Source organism: Heliangelus exortis, chromosome 2 (genome assembly GCF_036169615.1).
Source record: "Heliangelus exortis chromosome 2, bHelExo1.hap1, whole genome shotgun sequence".
Lineage (NCBI taxonomy): Eukaryota > Metazoa > Chordata > Aves > Apodiformes > Trochilidae > Heliangelus > Heliangelus exortis.
In genome coordinates, this window is record NC_092423.1 from 6,038,357 (window position 1) to 6,056,283 (window position 17,927).

General features: G+C 48.0%; 1 protein-coding gene across 1 annotated transcript; it reads left to right on the top strand.

Moving 5' to 3' along the window:
- The first annotated feature begins 2,018 nt into the window (after positions 1–2,018).
- CSRNP1 (cysteine and serine rich nuclear protein 1) lies at positions 2,019–17,602 on the top strand. Its single transcript, XM_071734650.1, has 5 exons — positions 2,019–2,158; positions 9,174–9,369; positions 11,611–11,870; positions 12,218–12,514; positions 13,621–17,602. Exons 2-5 carry the CDS (start codon positions 9,198–9,200, stop codon positions 14,602–14,604), a joined length of 1,713 nt encoding a protein of 570 aa, XP_071590751.1. The 5' UTR covers positions 2,019–2,158; positions 9,174–9,197; the 3' UTR covers positions 14,605–17,602.
- The last annotated feature ends 325 nt before the right edge of the window (positions 17,603–17,927 follow it).

The following is a 17,927-nucleotide window of genomic DNA, read 5'->3' on the forward strand; positions in this document are numbered from 1 at the left end:
TTTGAGGTCCAAGCCTTACTTGTGGGGCCAAAAAATCCTATGGGGCCCAAATCCCTTTTGTGGGCCAAGTCTTTTGTGTAGGTGCCAAATATCCCTGGTTTCCAGAAATCTTTTTGAAAGCCAAACCTTTCTTCTTGATCCTGCTTTGGCACCTTGTGGTGCCAAAACTCTGTTGGGGGACAAGTCCTACTTGTGGGGACAAGCCCTGTTTTGGATCCCAACCACTATTGGAAGTTGAGTCTCTCCCCCTTGTAAGCAAAGCCCAAACACTTATGGGGCACAAAAATCTTGTTGGAGCCAAACCTTGCTTGTGGGTCCCAAATACCCCAAATCTCTGTGGGGACAACACCCCCTGTGGGGCCCAGATTTTTTGGGGGCTCTGAGCTTTGCTTGTGCATTCCAAATTCCTTGTGAGGCCTGAACTTGTTCTTGGGGCTCAAATATGTTTTGGGGTCCAAGGGTGGCTGTGGATCCCAGGCAATCCATAGGTCCCAAATCCCTTTTGAGGGCATTGTTTGTGGGGTTTGCAGCTGTTTTGGGGCCCAAATTTCTTTCAGGGTCCAGCCCACTTGTGAATTCCAAATTCCTTGTGGGTCTCCAACCTTTTTCAGGGGTCAACCCACGCTTATGGGTCAAAAAATCCTTGTGGGGGTCAAATACTTTCTAGGGCCCCAAACACATATGGGACCCAAAGCCCCTGTGGTTCCCCACTATATTTTAGGGTCCAAGCTATTCCTGTGGTCTCCAACCCCCTTGTAGAGATGCAAACTCCTGGTGGGGTCCAAATCCCTTTCAGAGCCCAAGAATATTTGTGGGCCCCAACCCCCTTGTGGGTCCCAATACACCGTGGGGTTCAACTCTGTTTTGGGACCTGGCTTTGCCTGTGCATGCTCAATCCCTTGCTGGGGTTGGGGGTTCTGAACCCCTTGGTACCCAAATCCCCTACAGGGTCAATGCCTGCATCAGGGTCTCTGACCGCCTGTGAGACCCAAATCTGTTCCAGGGTCCAATTCTTTCTTGTGGATCCCCAGCCCTTTTGTGGTCCAAATTCCCTGTGGTGCTCAAACGTGTTTCAGGTCTCAAGATCTGTTTGTAGGTTGGGGGCTCTGGAACCCTCAATGCACTTAAACCCCCTTTGGGGTTTGTGCCTTCTTGTGGGTCCCTAACCCCCTATAAGACACAAAGCTGTTTTGGGGTCCAAGTCGTGCTTGTAGTCCCCAAACCCTTTGTGGGTCTCAAGCCCCCTGTGGGACTCAAATACACTGCAGGGTCCACGCTGTGCCTGTGGGTCTAAACCCCCCTATGGGGCCCTAATCCAGTGTGGGGTCCAAGCCTTGCCTGTGGGTTCTCAACCCTTTGTGGGTTCTCAACCCCTTGTGGGTTCCTAACCCCTTGTAAGTCCCAAACCCTCTATGGGACCCAAATCCACTGTGGGGTCCAAGCCTTGCCTTCAGGTTCCCAACACTTTGTAGGTCTCCAACCCCTTGTGGGTCCCTAACCCTGTGTAAGTTCCAACCCCCCTACGGGACCCAAATCCACTGTGGGGTCCAAGCCTTGCTTGTGATTCCCCAGCCCCTTGTGGGTCTCCAGCCCACTGGAATTACAAATCTGTTTCAGGGTCCAAGCTTTGCCTGTTGTTACCCAACCCCTTGTAGATCCCACCCCCACTGGGACCCAGATCTATTGTGGGGTCCAAACCCCCCGTGTGCCCCCAACCCCCTCGTGTGTCCCCCATCCATTTCGGGGTCCTCACTCCCCTGCGTGACTCCAACACCTCCCGTACCCCTCATCCCCCGGTGATGCGGGCGGGGCGGGGTGGGGCGTCCCCTCGGCCCTGACTCAGCGCCCCGCCCGAGGTGGGGGGGGTGGTTGGTGGAGGCGGGCAGGGAGAAAGGGAGGGAGGGAGGGAAAGAGGCGGACAGGCAGGCAGGAGGCAGGCAGCCTGGGGTTGGGGGGGTGGTGGCAGGAAGCCGGGCGGGCCGGGATCGCGCCGGCCCCGCGCCTGTCACCGCCTGCGTCAGAGCTCGGAGTTTTCCACTGACGAAAAAGGGCAGCGCGGCGCGGCGCAGCCCCGGCCCCGGCAGAGCGGGAGGCGCCGCGCCAGGCACCGCCGCTGCAGCCGGAGCCGCCGCGCCGACACCAACAGCCGCCGCCGCAGGTAGGGCCCGCGGGGGAGCAGACGGCGCCGGGAGTGGGGCTTTTTGGACGGGGGTGCCCGCCGTGGGGCTGTTTGGACAGGGGGTGTCCTGCGTGGGGCTGTTTGGACGGGGGGTGTCCGCCGTGGGGGTGCTCTGTAGAACGGGTGTGCGGGTCGGGGGGTTGGTGTGTGCGGTCTGGTGGAGTGTCCGGCGCGGCTGCCGGGGGTCCGGTTGAGAGCTAAGGTCGATGTTTGCTCGTGGAGGGGTTTGGTGCGGTGTCCGGTTCGGTGTTCGGTTGCCGGGGGTGCGAATGGGAGCCCGTCCCGGTGTCTCGCCGTTTGGGGGGTCTCTGTCCCGGTCTCCCGCAGCCCGGAGGCGGGCGGGTCCGCCGCGGCGGCGCCGTCTGTCCGGGCTGCTCCTGCCCGGGGCGAGCGGAACCCGGCTGGGCTGGGAGGGTCCGGGACCACCCCCTCCCCAAGGCAGCGGGACCGCGTTTCCCCAGGGTGAAGAGGACTTTGCTGCTCCCCTGGCTCTCCCGCACTTTCCCCTGGGCAGAACCCCCAGCGCTTTATATACGCATAAACACCTATATATTTATTTAGAGTAGCGCGGAGTTTTTTCCCCTCTGTCAGTTCAGGTTCTGCTCCGTCTTTACGGCTGCGGTTACAATTTTCTGATGTTGAAAGAAAGGCGGGGGGGGGTGTGGGGGGTGGGTTAGAAGGAGGGTGCGGAGAGGAGAGCTTTGCCGTCTCGCTCTTCCCCAAATCTCCGGGCTGGAGATGCTTTCCCGTCGCTACAGCAACACCTACCGACCGCCTCACGGATGGACCGACGGACGGACCGGCAGTAGGGCCCCCCCTCCTGCCGCCTCCCGGGATAAAACATCAGGGATTTTACTGCGCACCTGAGGAAAAAAGAAAAAAAAAAAAAAAGGAAAAAAATTTCCAACCCTAAAACTACTCGGTTTTCTCAGAGTGTTTTTTGTTTTTTTTTTCTTGCCCGCCGCCCCCCCCCCCCCTTCCCCTCCGCGACATCCTCCAAAGTGTCTGTCACCTCCGAGTTACATAATGTCGCTGTAGGAAGAGGGTGACACATAGGGACATGGGGACAGCCCGTTCCTAAAGCAGCCGTGCCTTCCTAACGTATGCAATGACATCGCCTCAGTGGCACGGAGAGAAAACCCTCACGGCCATTTACAAACCCCAAAGTCTTGTCATTTGTTACAACGAACTCATCAGCAATTATTGTTTTAATTATTTTTTTTCCCCATGATCTCCCCCTCCTCCCTTCTCTGCTGAGCAGTTTGCAGATGTGGCCCCCACCCCAGTCAAGGTTGGGGGGGGCGGGGAGGAATGTATTTTCGGGATGGCACATTTGTTCTCTGCCTGGAGAGACTCTGCAGCTCCCGGCGAGCCTTTAATAATTCAGCGCAGGAAATGCGTGCGTATATATAGCAGGCAAGGTAATGCACAGAGTGTACCTACAGGAGGACAAATATGGAAACCTGGCGTGAATTATTCATGAGGTGTAATCAAATAGAGGATTTTCCTAGACAAAGCACACTTTGCTGTTTTCATATTTATTACAGAACAATCTGCGCCGGGTACATTTGAACCTCGTGTCAGATAACCTTTAATGTATTTGCTAATGTTTCTTATTCACCCTCTGAGCTGTCGGTGAGAAATAGGGGCTCGACAGAAAAATCTGAAAAGCCTTTTTTTTTTTTTTTTGTGGCCTTCCAGAAATTAGCAGATGGAGTAAATATTTCTCATGCACTTCCCCGGGGAAGGTGTTTTTTGCTTGTTCAGTCTCTGGCAGGGGAATGAACTCGTGGTGCTAGGAACTGATTCATGCTCCTGCTCCGTGGCACGGGGTACTTCGGGTTTTGCTGTTGCATAGTAGGCAGAGGCTATTTTTAACCAGAGCAAGGTTATGAAACCTTAGACCCAGCTGAGTGAAAATAATCTGATCTGAACTGGAAAGCAGAGCCTGAGTGGCAGGGAACACACACGGGACCGTCCACTGGAGGGTCCCAATGGGATGATCCTGCTCACCTTGGCCCTGGTCAGCCCTGAAATTGGGAAGTGTTGTCATCATGGAGCCTGTCACAGCAGTGCTGGGGAAACCACTTAAGTAAATATGCAAAGAATTAAAATAGTTAAATGAAGGAGCAATGAATCAGTGTTGATAGTGTGGTGATTCTTAAGTAACCCAGAGGTGTTACTGGAGCCACCGCTGCTGTGGGACATCAAATATCTGGGATAGTTAAATGGGAAACTCATCTCCACAGCCAGTTTTTGGGGATACTTGCACCAAGGCTGCCTGACCAGCAATAAACAGCAGCATGCAAATAAACACTGACCCCCAAAAATCCCCCAGGTTTGCTCCACGAGCCGCCTTTGGAGCCGTACCTGGCTAAAATATGCACTGGTGTTTTTTAAACTAATATTTACTCCTGCTAGACCTGCACAGCCACTGTGTCTCTGGGGGAGGGAGCTGGAGCTGCTCTGACTCATGGCTCAGCAGTTGTGAACTTGCTCCCAGCTCCTGAGCCCTCATCCCAGTGTGCCAGGAAGAGTCCACCTTGGCTTCCCCTGGCTGCAGGCAGGCAGCTCTGCTTGTGAAGTCGGCAAACCGGCTCAAAAAGTCACTGGAAAATAAATACTTTGACCACATTGCACTGAGGTTGAGGATTTTTAAAATTATTTTTGTTTGTTTGTTTTCACCCAGATTGCTTTGCAGAGGAAAGTTTGTTTGCAGTAGTTCATGCACAGGTTCCGGATTCTTCCATTTTTTTAGGATGTTCCAGCAAAGAAACCTCAAAATTTAAAATATCCTTGCTCATAGGTGCTCTCCTGCAATCCTATGGGACTTGTGGCACAAGCAAAAGCAGCCACTGGACTTGCTAGGAGGAGTTTCCTTTGCCTTGCTTGCACTGCTGCCTTTGCTTGCCCAGTGCAAAATGCATAAACAGCCCCAAAAACACAATGCTGAAACATCTTCTCCACGTACTTCTGTGCAAAGCCTTGATGCTTCTTCATGCAGTCTCTTGTAAATAGACTAAGTGGACACTGGTAGGGGTTTTGGTTGCCTTCCTCTGCTCTTGGCTAAACAAATGCCAAACCTTCTTAAATCTGAATTACTCGAAATATTTACTGGTGAGATGTCGTCCAAGAGGAGGATAGTTAAAACATTAATTCCTCGCATTCCAGTGTATTAGGGCTTTACCCTGCAACTTGCCAAGCTCCAGAAATGGAGAAACTTTGCAGATTCAATTCCCTCCCCCCCCACACACACAACTGGAGAGCCACCCTCCCACCCCCCAACTTTAATGCTTTAAAAAAAAAAAAAAAGAGAGGGAGAAAAAGAAAGGAATGCACATCTGGGCTAAATATTTGTTAGAAAGTATTCCCAGGATAGTGGGAGTTCTGGTGCCAGAGAGGAATTCCTGCGGGTTTGATCCATTGCATTATGTACTTGTTCCAAAAGCTGTTTTCAGTAAAATAGATGAGTAAGAAGTCTTAGCCAAGAACAGAATGTCTTTTTTGGCAACTAAAAGGAAGATAGGATTATTTTATTTCAGGTTATGTAAAAAAATTTAAAAAAAAAGAAAAAGAAAAAGGTGGTAAAATCCCGTGCTCGGTGGTGCCTGCAGAGATTTGCAGTGGCAGGCACAGATCTATATATATGTATTTTCTTTTTCTCGTGCTGCTGTGCACATTTTTGTGACTTCTTTGTAAGACATCAATGCGGATTTAAGATTACTTGCAGAATTACTGCAGTTAAAATATCCTCACTGTGTCTGAATTGGCCTCTGGGTTTTTCTGGCTGAGCAGCCAGCAGTTTTGGTGACATGGCTTTCAAAGGCAGCATCCAAATCGCTGGCATGAATTCCTGCTCCCAAGTGCCTGGGCAAGGAGGGGAGATCAGGACTATCTCTGCTTTGACAGTGAAACCCCCATCTTGAGGGTGTTTTGGGGCTGGATACAAGTAGATATCAGTGGGTGCAGCCCCACTACATCAGGTAGAGCTCCTGAGAAAGATTTGAAAACTTGACCTGGAAAACATCACAGCTGTAAATTAGCAAAGAGAGGGAAGGAGTTAGGGGGAGTGGGGAGAATGAAGGTGTTTTGGCTGGTTGGCAACAGGTTCACCAGCTTTTTCCCATTAATTGAGAATCATGTGTGCACGACACCTACTTTGCATTAACAGAACAATAGGTGTTTTGAATAAGACAGCATGCCAAAGGTATGGGTTTTGTTTTGTTTTTTTTTTCCCCTATGCATTTGGCTTATTCTCACAGATGAGAGATGCACACACCTACCTTCATCCTTCTGCCAGATGTGGCTAATCAGCAATGGTAGTTCTAAAAATAAAAATAAAGTTGCACCATCTTAGACACAGCTTCCCTTGGCTCTCCCTTGGTGTTTGTGTTAGCTCAATTAGCTCGTTTGAGGAAAACACTTTTGGTTTTTCTTGCCGTGTCCTTTGGGGGAATGTGGGAGGTGATACCTTTAAGTCTGTGGGGGACCTGGGCATCAGGGCTTTGTTATTCTGCAGCATCATCGTGTCCCCTCTCTTGCTTCTCTGAGAGCCCTGCAGACCAGGTAGATCTGGTAGAAACAGATGGCACGTGGGTTTGTTGTTTGGTTTTGTTTTTTTTTTATCCAGACCCGGGAGTTATCCCTGTCTCAGCAGTGTGAGCTTGTCTGCTCCACCAACCTCTGGTGTCTCCCACAAGTCTTGGATGTGGTCAACATCACATCTCCAAGGGTGTTTGCCAAGGGACATGTGTCCTGTGGGCAATCACGAGCTGATTTCTCCCTCCCTTTGGCTAGGCAGCAGTATCCTTCACTGGCAGCATTGGAGGTGTCCTTTGAAGCAGTGAGTGGATGCTCTTTGAAGCCATGTGTAGGGGTTTTGTTTTGGTTTGTTGTTTTTTTTTGCAAAGTTTTCGGCTGTTCCAGGGGGATGATGGGTCAGAGCAAACTTCTGGCTGCAGCCCAAGCTTTGATTCAGCCCCCTGCCAGGAATTTGGAGGGCTTCTTTGCTCCTGGTTGTGTGAGAAAGAGCAGAAGGCACAAAAATAATAGAAGTAAAAATAAACTTAAATGTAGCCAGGTAGCTGGTTTGGGTGTCGTGGCTGCCTGCGAGCTCCTCCAGGCAGGAAAGGGGTTAACCCAGGTGTCAGGTAGGACATGTGCTGCTGGGGCTGGAGGGTGGCCAAATCCACCTTCTCCCCATCTGTTTTGGATTAAGGCCAAAAAACCAACAACCCCTTAGTGGCAAAACCACCTGCAGCTCTGAGGAGGAGGGATGGAGGGCACTTTCTCTCCCCTGGCCCCAGCTTTGGGGGGCTGTGAGGGATGCAGAAGTTTCCCAGGTGTGTGTTGCATTGAATGATGGACTTTTCCAGGCTGAGGATTATTTTAAGGATTTTTTTTTTTACCTTTTAAGGGACTGTTATCTTCTGGGAAGCTATTGGTAAACATAATTAAGGAAGGCTGGCACAGGGCTTTGAAGGCAGGCCGTGTGCTTCCATCCTGTTACCTGGCATCCTGTGGCTCTGTCGAGATCTTGACGATCCCATCATGAGGAGGTTTTGAAGCTGGTGGGGTTTCTGTGTCACTTGCTTAGGGCTGTCAGCAGAGTGGGTTTGGTGGTTTGGTTTTTTTAAAATTTTTTTCCTTTTTTTTGAGACTTAATTTAACTTCAGACATGCAAAAGAGAGTGAGAAAGTGCTACGGTTACAACGAACTAATTTGGCTGGTGGAGGAGTTTCAGCTGGTGGGAGGGGATGGGGACCAGGTGTCTGGCACCCCTGTATCTGCACTTTCACTGTCCTGGGGCTGTATGTGTCTGAAGCATCCCAATGTCATCTGAATATCAGGGATGCTTTAGGTTTTGCTTGTTACCTCTGCTTTTATTGGATCAGGAAGGTGACTGGTAGCATCCTGCATCTCTGGGGCTCTCCCCTCTTTGCTTGAGGGAGTTTCTGGGCTGGGGCTGCATTTCTGCCACCATGGTTTTGCCTCACAGCCTGATGGGATGGGGTCAAAGGGAGTCACTGCTGCAGCAGCAGCCTGGTCTTCAGCTTAGGGTATGGCTCACTGGCTTCCAGATAAGCTAGCAGTGACTTCTGCAGGAGCAGGGGCTTCTGGTATAGTGTTGCCAGCATCTAAAAGGAGGAATGGTCCATCATCTGTATAAAAGCATCCCAGGTTAGGTGGGGTCTGATACCCATTAGCACAAATTTAGGCAATGTGTGTAGCTTTTGTGCAATTTCAGGAGACAAAACCCCACAAACTTTATAAAAGCAAAGGTTAAAAGATGAAATAGTTATTTTTTAATTTTTTACTATAAGATGAGCAGAGGAAAAGCTTGCAGTAAATTTATGAATCTAGACAAGTACAGAGCTCCTTTGTTTTTAATTAGCTGCATTGTTTTTAATTGCTACTATGCTTGATACATAAACCCAGCCTAAGCAAGAATAGCTTATTGAATGGGGGACTGACTATGAAAGGCACTGTGAGAAGGGCTGTTCTTCACAGTTGATATATTTGTATTTCAGTGCTTCATTTAATAAGTCTGTTTCCCCAGGGGGCTGTAGCAAGTAAATCATGCCAACAGATTGTTCTTTGCAAACTGGCTTATTTTTGTAATTAGCAAGACGTTAAAGCTGTAACTGCATAGCAAGCGAGCTGGGTAAGAAGTTAGCATAAAAGAATTAGTAAGCAAAATGTAATACTTATTGCCTGATAGCATTTGTGTTGATTGTGTTGGTTTCTGGACAGTTTTTTTGTTTGTGATAGTCAGTTTTTCTGTAGTGTCTTAAAATGGGAGAGAAAGTCAGCAGGTGTGCCCAGTGAGGTAGGAAGGTCTGGTTTTTAGGGGGAGCACATTTTGGGAACCACACCTGCAGGGTCAAGTGGGTGTGGTAGAGAAATCTTGGTGGGGGTTAAAGCTCTCCTGCTCATCACCAGAAGCTGTAAGTAGTTCCCTTGTTTAATTTTTCTTTTTTCCTTTGTTTTCCAGTTACATGAAAAGTACAGCATCACCATGAGCGGAGTATTGAAAAGGAAGTATGAAGAGCTGGGGGATGACAGTACCTACTGCTCCTCCTCCTCCTGCTCCCCTCTCTCCTCCTCAGCATCCTCGGGCTGGGAGTCAGATGAGGAGAGTTCCCATGGGGAGCCCAAGCCCAGCTCTGCCTTAACGCCCAACTTCACCCGTGAGTATCTCTGGCAGTCCCTTTCCTGGGATCACCTGTGCCTCTGCATGGGCTTTTAGGATGTGGGGGTGGGTTGTCACCATGCAGAGACCCCCTTGGAGCACACCTTTACAGGTGGAAGCAGCCATCTGGCCAGTTCCCTGTCATTACACTAATTTATCCTGGTTTTATAATCAGCCACCATCCTCAGGGTAGTTTTCCCCAGCCCTTCCTCTCAGCATTTATCATTCCTTTATAATGTTTCCAGACATAGAAGCCCAAGGATCTTGGTGTGCAGAGGCATGCAGGTCAAGTCAGTGCTGTAGGACCATCCCATCCTCCCTCAGTTCCCTGTCAAGCTATTCTGTAGGCAAAAACTAAACAGACACCAAAGGCCTGTAATACTGCTTTTTAAAAATGATTAACCAGTAGTGTGATTACCATTTCAGAACTCATTTCCTACATGAGTTGGGTTCCTTGCCAAAGAACATGACACGTTTGACATTGCCTCTGCTGTTAGTACAGCTAAATGCTGTTTTGTTTTCCCAGCAATATGAGTTTTGAGAGCTTTTAGGAAAACACAGAAGACAAGGTTGTAAAATCCTTTATCTACCGTGTGAAGAGAAAAATAAAAAATACAATAGGGGAACATCTTCACAGAGTAGAAATAGTCCAGCCTAGTAAATTATATTGAACACCAACTGTACATAGCAGTTAAGGTCCACTTAGCAGACATACACAAACACGTAGTTGTCTGAAAAGGCTTTAGAAGTCTTGTAATAATAAAGAGTCTCATTCTTGCTTGTCTTCCCAGGTTTTGTGACAAAACAATGAACTTTTTGTATTCTCTGGCTCAATTGGAAAAGGGTCAGGAATGGGAAAACAATTTCAGAGGAGGGGTGTGGGGAGAGAGAAGCAAATGCCAAAGTGCAGCAGCTCAGCCGATAGATGATGGTAGTGGTTAACTTGCCTTTTGAGAAAGAGCTAATGTTTTAGAAGATTGACTCAAGGTTGTTATGAAAATGCAACTTGCAGTGCAAAGATACCATCAAAGCGATTGCAGAGCCCAGTGTGAAACCCTCAGCTATTTAGCAGAAGCTGCTGACACAGCTGGGTGAACGATTTTTCTTTTTTTTTTTTCCTTTCATGTGAAACTGAAATGCTGTATTTTGGCAAGTGAGACTTGTAAAACGTGGGTGCAGTTAACTGTCTGGTCTTTCACTTTCCCAGCCCTTGGGGAGAGCCAAACTACCTGAGCCCCTCAGGTTTTCAGCAGTCCTTTCAGTTGGCTTTGTGGTGGCACCCAAGACATCCAAAAAAAACCCTGTCATGGAATTTCTGTGGAGCTGACTCTTTCCTGAGGTGCTCATGCAGCAGAAAAAGCAGCTGTGCAACCCAGTACCACCACCATTGGCTTTGCTTTCTGTGCCCAGCTACCTTCATGGAAGTTCATTGACTCTGAAGCTGCCCTGGCTAATGAGCTCACCTCCATCTGCTGCCTTTGCATGTGCAAATGTGCAGAGCCAGGTATCTCTGGAGAGGCTCCACTGTAAATGGTGTGTAGCATGTTTCAGCAGTTTAAGATAAACCAGAGTCAAGTTTACCCTGGGATCACCTGCATAAAGATTAACATCTTTGCAGCTGCTCTCAAATTAGTCTCTTGAGAATAAACTACAGATTCATAGTTCCTCCCAGTGGATGGTGAAAGGAAGCACCAGAAAAACAGCCGGTTGGGCTATTTTATGCCCTGCCACAAAAGCTGGAGCCAGGCAGTGCTGGAGTTTCAGGGCTTCAGCATCCTAGGAGCAGACCACGAGCTCCTGTCCTGTGGGACAGGGTGGTTGGGTTTAGAGCAGGACAAGCACACAGGTTGGTTTGTTGGATGTTTGTTATGCTCTGCTGCATGTGAAGAATAAGCAAATGTATTTTTCCTGGAGGAAGTCAGATGGGAAGGAGAGGCAGCAGCTGTTCCTTAGGGTAAATCAGGTTGGTGACTCCGCTGCATTGTGGGCTTAGTTCCCTCTCCATCCTCATCCCACTTTTGAAATGCTAGAACCTAAACCCACAGAAGCCACCATGCAATGTTGAAACCTTTTCCTATCATGCACCTGCTAAGCGAGCAATTCCAAATCTGTTTGTAATATTTAGAGCCTCTTTGCAATGTTTCTCTCCTGTCTGCAGGGTGGCAGCACTGACTTTGTGCTTTGTTGTTTGTTTTTCTTTTTCTTTTTTTTTTTTTTTTTGTCCTGCCTCCATTTTTAGCCACCTCTATCCTGAAGAAATCCAAGCGACTAAAGAAGAACAATGTGGAGTTTGACCGGGTCACTGTGTTTTACTTCCCACGCTGCCAGGGGTTCACGAGTGTGCCTAGTCGTGGGGGCTGTACCCTGGGGATGGTGAGCAAACACAGCTCCTCCCGGCAGTTCACCTTAGCAGAGTTTTCAAAGGAGCAGGAAAACGTTCGTCGGGGGAAACTTGAGGAGAAATTAAAGGAGGAGAAGTTGGAAGCGTTGAAATGGAAGGTAGGAGCGTGGGCTGGTGAGCAGTGGGTGGATGTTGTTAGTTAATGGCTGATTTCTCATGGGAGCTTCTCTGAGACCTCAGCACATTTGGTCCTCAACCCTGTTTGGGTCTCCAAAACACACAGACTTCAGCGAGGGATTTTCAGCTCAGTTTTCCACTTTAGGAAAAGCAATGGAAGAGACACTGAGTCAGGTGTCTCTCTGGTCTTTGGGGGCTCTGACACAGGTTTTGGGCCTGGGGTCAGCCACCATGTGGGGGCAGATATGTCTTGTTTCTGACCTGGGGGTGCTGGTGGTTCTGTGTCCCCCACAAATCCCTCATGCTCTGCCCATTTTTTTGCTCTCAGCTAACCATGAACGGCACCAAGGTGTCGGAGGAGGCCAACCAGCTCACCATCGAGGACATCTCTGACGACGACATCGACGTCAGCAACGTGGACCTGGAGGATGGCTTCTTCCTCCAGCCCTACCCTGCCAAGAAGAGACGGGCACTGCTGAAAGCACTGGGGGTGAAGAAGATCGACAAGGAGGAGAAGCGGGAGCTGCACAACATCCGCTTGTCCCGGGAGGACTGCGGCTGCGACTGCCGGGAGGTCTGCGACCCCGAGACCTGCAGCTGCAGCTTGGCAGGCATTAAATGTCAGGTATTGCCCTCCCCTCTGGGCACAGGGGAAAACCCACAGCTGAGACTGATTGTGTCCTGTTAAAGCAGGATGGGGTGTTTAGCAAGCAGGGCGGATTTAGGGCAGCTTGTAAAAATGCTCGGAGCAAAGCAGGTGAGAGAAGCTCTTGGAGATGCTCCCCAGGCTGCAAGGCAGATGCTGCTGGAAAGTGTCCACTTCCCAAATCCCACGTGCAGCCATCCACCCACTGCCGTGGCTGGCAGCCCCAGGGATGTCCCCGAGCCTGCAGTGGGAACGTGCTTGCCACGTTCTTCCCCATGAGATCTCTGCCTGCTAATCTCCTCTTGGGGATGGGCCACGTGGGGATGTCTTGGCAAATGAAAGCTTCTCCCTTCTCACACTAGGCTGCTATTTCTCCTCCTCTCCCTGGTTTAATTTTTTTTCCCCTTGATGTGTATCACAACTCCCAGCACGCTCAGGCAAATGTGGGAGCATCAGTGCCAGCCCCTGGCAAGCTGTGCAGTGCCCCCACAACGTGGGGTCATCCCTGTCTATTTGGTTACTTTAGTATATTTTGTATTTTATTTTTTTGTGGATGCTTGCCCAGCTGTGTTGGGGGAGCCATATTCCCTACCTATTCTGGGTGCTGCTTGCTCTCTCCTTGCTGTGGCTGGGGGTGGTGTAGGGTGGGTGTGTGCAGACAGACTGATGCTCCGTGTGCCTCCTCTAGTGGCTGCTGGTAACAGGGACATAAAGCTGCTGCGACTGCCTGTTGAGCAATTTGTCCTTGTCTCAGCAAGGGGCAGAAGCTAGCAGTATGGATCAGCTATTAAGTATCATGACCCAATATGTAAAAATTCAGGTTTTTCTCCTTATTTCTCCTCCTTCTGGAGTCTTAGATTTTGCTTTACTTCAGAACCCTTCAACTGGTGTTGCACTGAAATCCAACCTTTTTATGGCAACCCTTCAAAGAGCAGTGTTTCTTACAATTATCTTTCTTTTTCAATCTGCTTTTAAGCCAGTCAGCTGTTACTTGGTTTCTCAGAGTGGGTGTGTTGCAGACAGTTCTGATTTTTGCACCACCCTGTTTGGTCCTTACCCTCAACTTCTGCTTCTCCCCATTCCAGATGGATCACACCTCCTTCCCCTGTGGCTGCACTAAGGACGGCTGCGGCAACACCGAGGGCAGGATCGAGTTCAACCAGGCCCGTGTGCAGACCCACTTCATCCACACCATCATGAAACTGGAGCTGGAGAAGCAGCAGCAGAGCAACGAGAAGGTGGCAGAGGCTGAGCCCCCTTTTCGGGAGCGGCTCCCACCCTTGGGATGCACTGGGGGGAAGGGCTCCTTGGAGGAGCGTGCTGTGCCGCTGGCACCCGCCTTCCAGTTCAGCCCTGACCTGGAGGCCCTGGGGGAGAACAGCTGCAGCAGTGACATGACAGACTCCTCCATCTCCTCCCACCCCAGCGAGGACCTGGAGGAGCCCTACGAGAGCCTCCCCTCCGACAAATCCCAGTCGGACGTGGACGACGACGGCTTGGCACGGATCCTCCATTTCAACGACTCGGATGCTGAGGAAGAGGGAGGCCGTGGCCAGGATGACTTGAGTTGCTTCCATCCCACTGACTTCTTCATCGAGGACCACGGTAGCGAGGCCAAGTCTGTCCCCGGCCACTTGTCCCACCTCTCTGAATGCCTGGATGAGAATGCCAACCAGGATGGTGGGGGTTTGCTGGAGGATGCCACCCAGGCGCGGTGCGATGGGTTGTCCTGCTGCGCCTCATCCCCAGCCGAGCCTTGCTCCAAGAGCTATGCCGACCTCAGCCTTTCCTCTGACTCCTTGGATTTCTTCCAGTCCTTCTCAGACTATAACTTGGGACCTCTTTACAACTCCTTAAAGGAGTATGAGAACCTCGATAACTTCTCAGCATTACAGTTTCAGTTGCCTAATTTTCCTGGCTTCCCGCAAGCTGGAGATCAGGGCTCCTGTTTCTTGGAGTCCCTCATTGGTTTGTCTGAATCCGTCCCTGAAACCCCAGCCCCTTTCACAGACAATCAGCTTTTGGAGGATGCCATCAAGTCATCACTGATGGAGACAGTGAAAGTGTGAAATGCCCGTGTGGCTGAGGCAGCAAGGGCTGGTGCCGAAACGAAAACTGAAAAATTGTTGGACAGGCAAACTTTCACCAAAAGGATAATGCGCTACTCGAAATTAAGGAGGAAAAAAAAAACCAGACAACAACAGCAAAAAGACTTTCCAAGCAAACAAACTATTTTTGGTCTTTATAGAATGTGGACGTTTTGACATACTGCAGCTACAATCAGTCCTCTCGCTGTTTGTGCAAGAATTTCTAAACTTTCATGATGGGGTTGGGGGGGGAGGGAAGGGAAGAAGACTTCCACGTATGAATTTCCTTGTGTTTTGTATGAAAAGACCTGTCAAGAAATACTCCTTGCTAACATTGCCAGTCGTACACACAGCCCCTTCTAGAAATGTTTCAGTGTTGTGGGAACTTTTTAAGACAACATTTTGAAGCTGTATTTATTGTGAAAATTTGTGGTTTGCGTAAGAGTCAGCCCAACGTGCTCTTGCGTTTAAATCGGACAAGGTTTACAGAAGAGATCCATACACTATATACATAATCATTCTTCATCTATTTATTGCAAATTCCAGAATTTAACTAGCCACTGAAGCTTGAACTAGCATGAAACCTTATTTAAATTGGTAATACCTCAGATGTATTATGTGTACAATCATTATTATTTTTTTTTTGCATAATATATCTGTATTTATTTATTTTCTACCTGTAGTACATGAATAGCACTGTGGTTTATCAATGACCTGGAAGGGCAATAAGGTCTTCAGCAGCACCCATCCTAAAGATGACCCTGTTTTTTTTTTTTCCTGAGTCTGAAAGGTGTTGGCTGTTTTGTCTTCACATTTCTAAAAGAGCAGAATGCAAATTGTTGGGAGGGGAGGGATGGGGGAAATGTCTGTGCAATGTCCTTTGGTCACTATCAGCCTTCTAGTAGACATGATGTGTCTGATCTCCATAATGCCACTATGGAGAAGAAAACCCTCAACTTTTCAAGAAATAATAGAAACTAGCTCTATTTAAACAAGAACAACAACAACAAAAAAACCCAACCCACTCCACCACCCTTTTCGTAAGTTATTTTATAATTTATTTGATTTCCTGAGCATTTTGCCATAAGATCTGTCACGGTCAGTTGTGGTGCCTGAATCTGCAGAGGAGCTGGGGAGGGGGGGGTGACAAAGGGGACCTTTGCAGGGCAGGGGGGGCTTTGGGAGAGGAAAGCAAACAGCAGCAACACTGTGCTTGTGCTCCTCAGCAAGTGCTTCTTAGGACACCCCAACATCAAGAGTGTTGGAACTCTAAAACCTAGTGGGCCAGACTATTTGTACTATTTTATTGGTTTTTAATATAGGTTCATTGGGTAAATCAAGATAGATGGACATGAAGGTTATTGGGTTACTCCTCACTTTTTCAAGTACACTTTTAGAGGTAGGGAAAAAATAATGCCTGAAAACAAAGCTGAAAAACTTGAAGGATTTTTTTTTTTAATGAGATAAATCATTGTGTTTAAGAAGGATATTGGGGGCCCTTTTGGCCTTTTGTTATTTAAATCAGTTTGAGAACATACCACTATTTGGCCACGAGATGTTACTGGACATAAAATCTTTGTCAGTGATACACTAAGTGCCTATGCCAGTGGTATTGAAAAAAAAAAAAAAAGGCTTTAAAACCTGCCAGCTTTAAATCCCTGCTTGGGAAACATGAAGTTTAGGGATGGAGTAATGCCTGGTGTTGCTGGCATGGGGCAAGGCAGCAGCTTTGGCATTCCAGCCCTGCTGCCCTGGGGGATGGTGGGAGCTCCAAGGGATACAAAGACACCCAGATGGGGATGGGAGGAAACCTAAAATACAGATTTGAGGATTTTTCTGTAGGTTGAGCTGCTTATATCCCAACAGAGAGGTGGTGCTCTCAGGTACCTGCTATTCCACAGGCGCCTTGTGCAAACCTGGCAGAATTTTGGAAACTTCTGATGGATGAATATGGCGAAAGCTGAGTTGTTTGGGTTGTGGTTTGTTTTTGTGTTTTGTTTTGTTTTTAATCATTATTATTACTATTTAATTGTACATCTTCTCTGGTATTGAGCCAGTCAGCTTGGAAGTGGAGCTGCTGACCCAAGAGCAGACGCTCACCCCGTGCTCTCCACCCCATCCTCCCGTGAGGCATCACCCTGGGGACCTCCCCGCTGGGCAGGAGGGTGACTGTAGGAATACTACTGGCAGATGGAGGATTTCCTGGATATAAATATATATATATATATTATTAATAATAATTATTACTATTTTTTGTTGTCATCACTTCTTTAGATTGAAAAAATCCCCTTCAGTTATCTCCTAGGTGGTAGTTTCTGTCCTTCAGACTGCATCAAAAATATTGACAGTTGAAAGTTTGGTACTGTTCTGTATTTATTGGCACTAATATATTTTGTAACATTCCTAGGTTTCTCTACATATATATATGTATTTATATATATAAAATATATGCAATATTTTATATATATATATATACACACACACACTTTTTAAAAAATTAATGGCAGGGATGGATGCCTGCCTATGTAGATGTTTTTTCTATAATTTATTCTTTTTATTTGTGTTGGTGCCAAAAAAACCCCCATGATTTTCTCTCTTCCCCCCTTCCCCCACCCCCCCCCCCCCCAGGCACTGAATTGTAAATATATTTTTTTTTTCTTCTTCTTCTTCTTGGTATCTGTGTAAAAAGTTGCCTGTTAAACAGTTTAAAAACTGGGTATTTATTGACACAATCTGTAATTATCTAATGTATTGATTGAAACGCTTTGGTTTCAACATAGCTTTATTTTAGCTTTCTTTGTGTATATATTGTGATTATGTTGCTTAAAGGTACAAGTTAAAAAAAATGCTTTATTTTTACCTTATCCATTTGCATTTGTTTATAAAAAAAGCATATTTGTCTACAGCTGCTGTCTCTCATTTCATCAAAGCAATATGAAGAAATTTCCATTACACTTTCAATAAAATAATTTTGTTTGAATACGGCAGTGTCTTTGCCCTTTTTGTCCTTTACTGAGGCTCAAGAATTTGAATGATGGGTGTTTATGCTGCATTGGATGGCCTCGTTGTCCCTTTTTTGTTTGTTTTTGGCATTATTTGGCCTCTTTTTGAAGAGGCCCAAAGTTGCAAGCCCATGTTATTGGCATAGGACCATCCTGCCAGGGCAGGCCCGTCTTGTTGTCATCTCAGAGGCTTTTCCTGAGCTTGGGGACACCTTTTCTCACACCTCCAAATGCAGCCCAGAGAAGAGCATCCCTATGCCCTCATTAGGGGGTAACGACATGAGGAACCTGGGGTGCTGAATT

Excerpts from the sequence above, each read along its gene's own strand:
- CSRNP1 (XM_071734650.1), top strand. The coding sequence starts at position 9,198 with ATGAGCGGAGTATTGAAAAGGAAGTATGAAGAGCTGGGGGATGACAGT. Across the intron at positions 9,370-11,610 it reads CTTAACGCCCAACTTCACCC|CCACCTCTATCCTGAAGAAA; the intron begins GTGAGTATCTCT and ends CTCCATTTTTAG. Across the intron at positions 12,515-13,620 it reads TGGCAGGCATTAAATGTCAG|ATGGATCACACCTCCTTCCC; the intron begins GTATTGCCCTCC and ends TCCCCATTCCAG.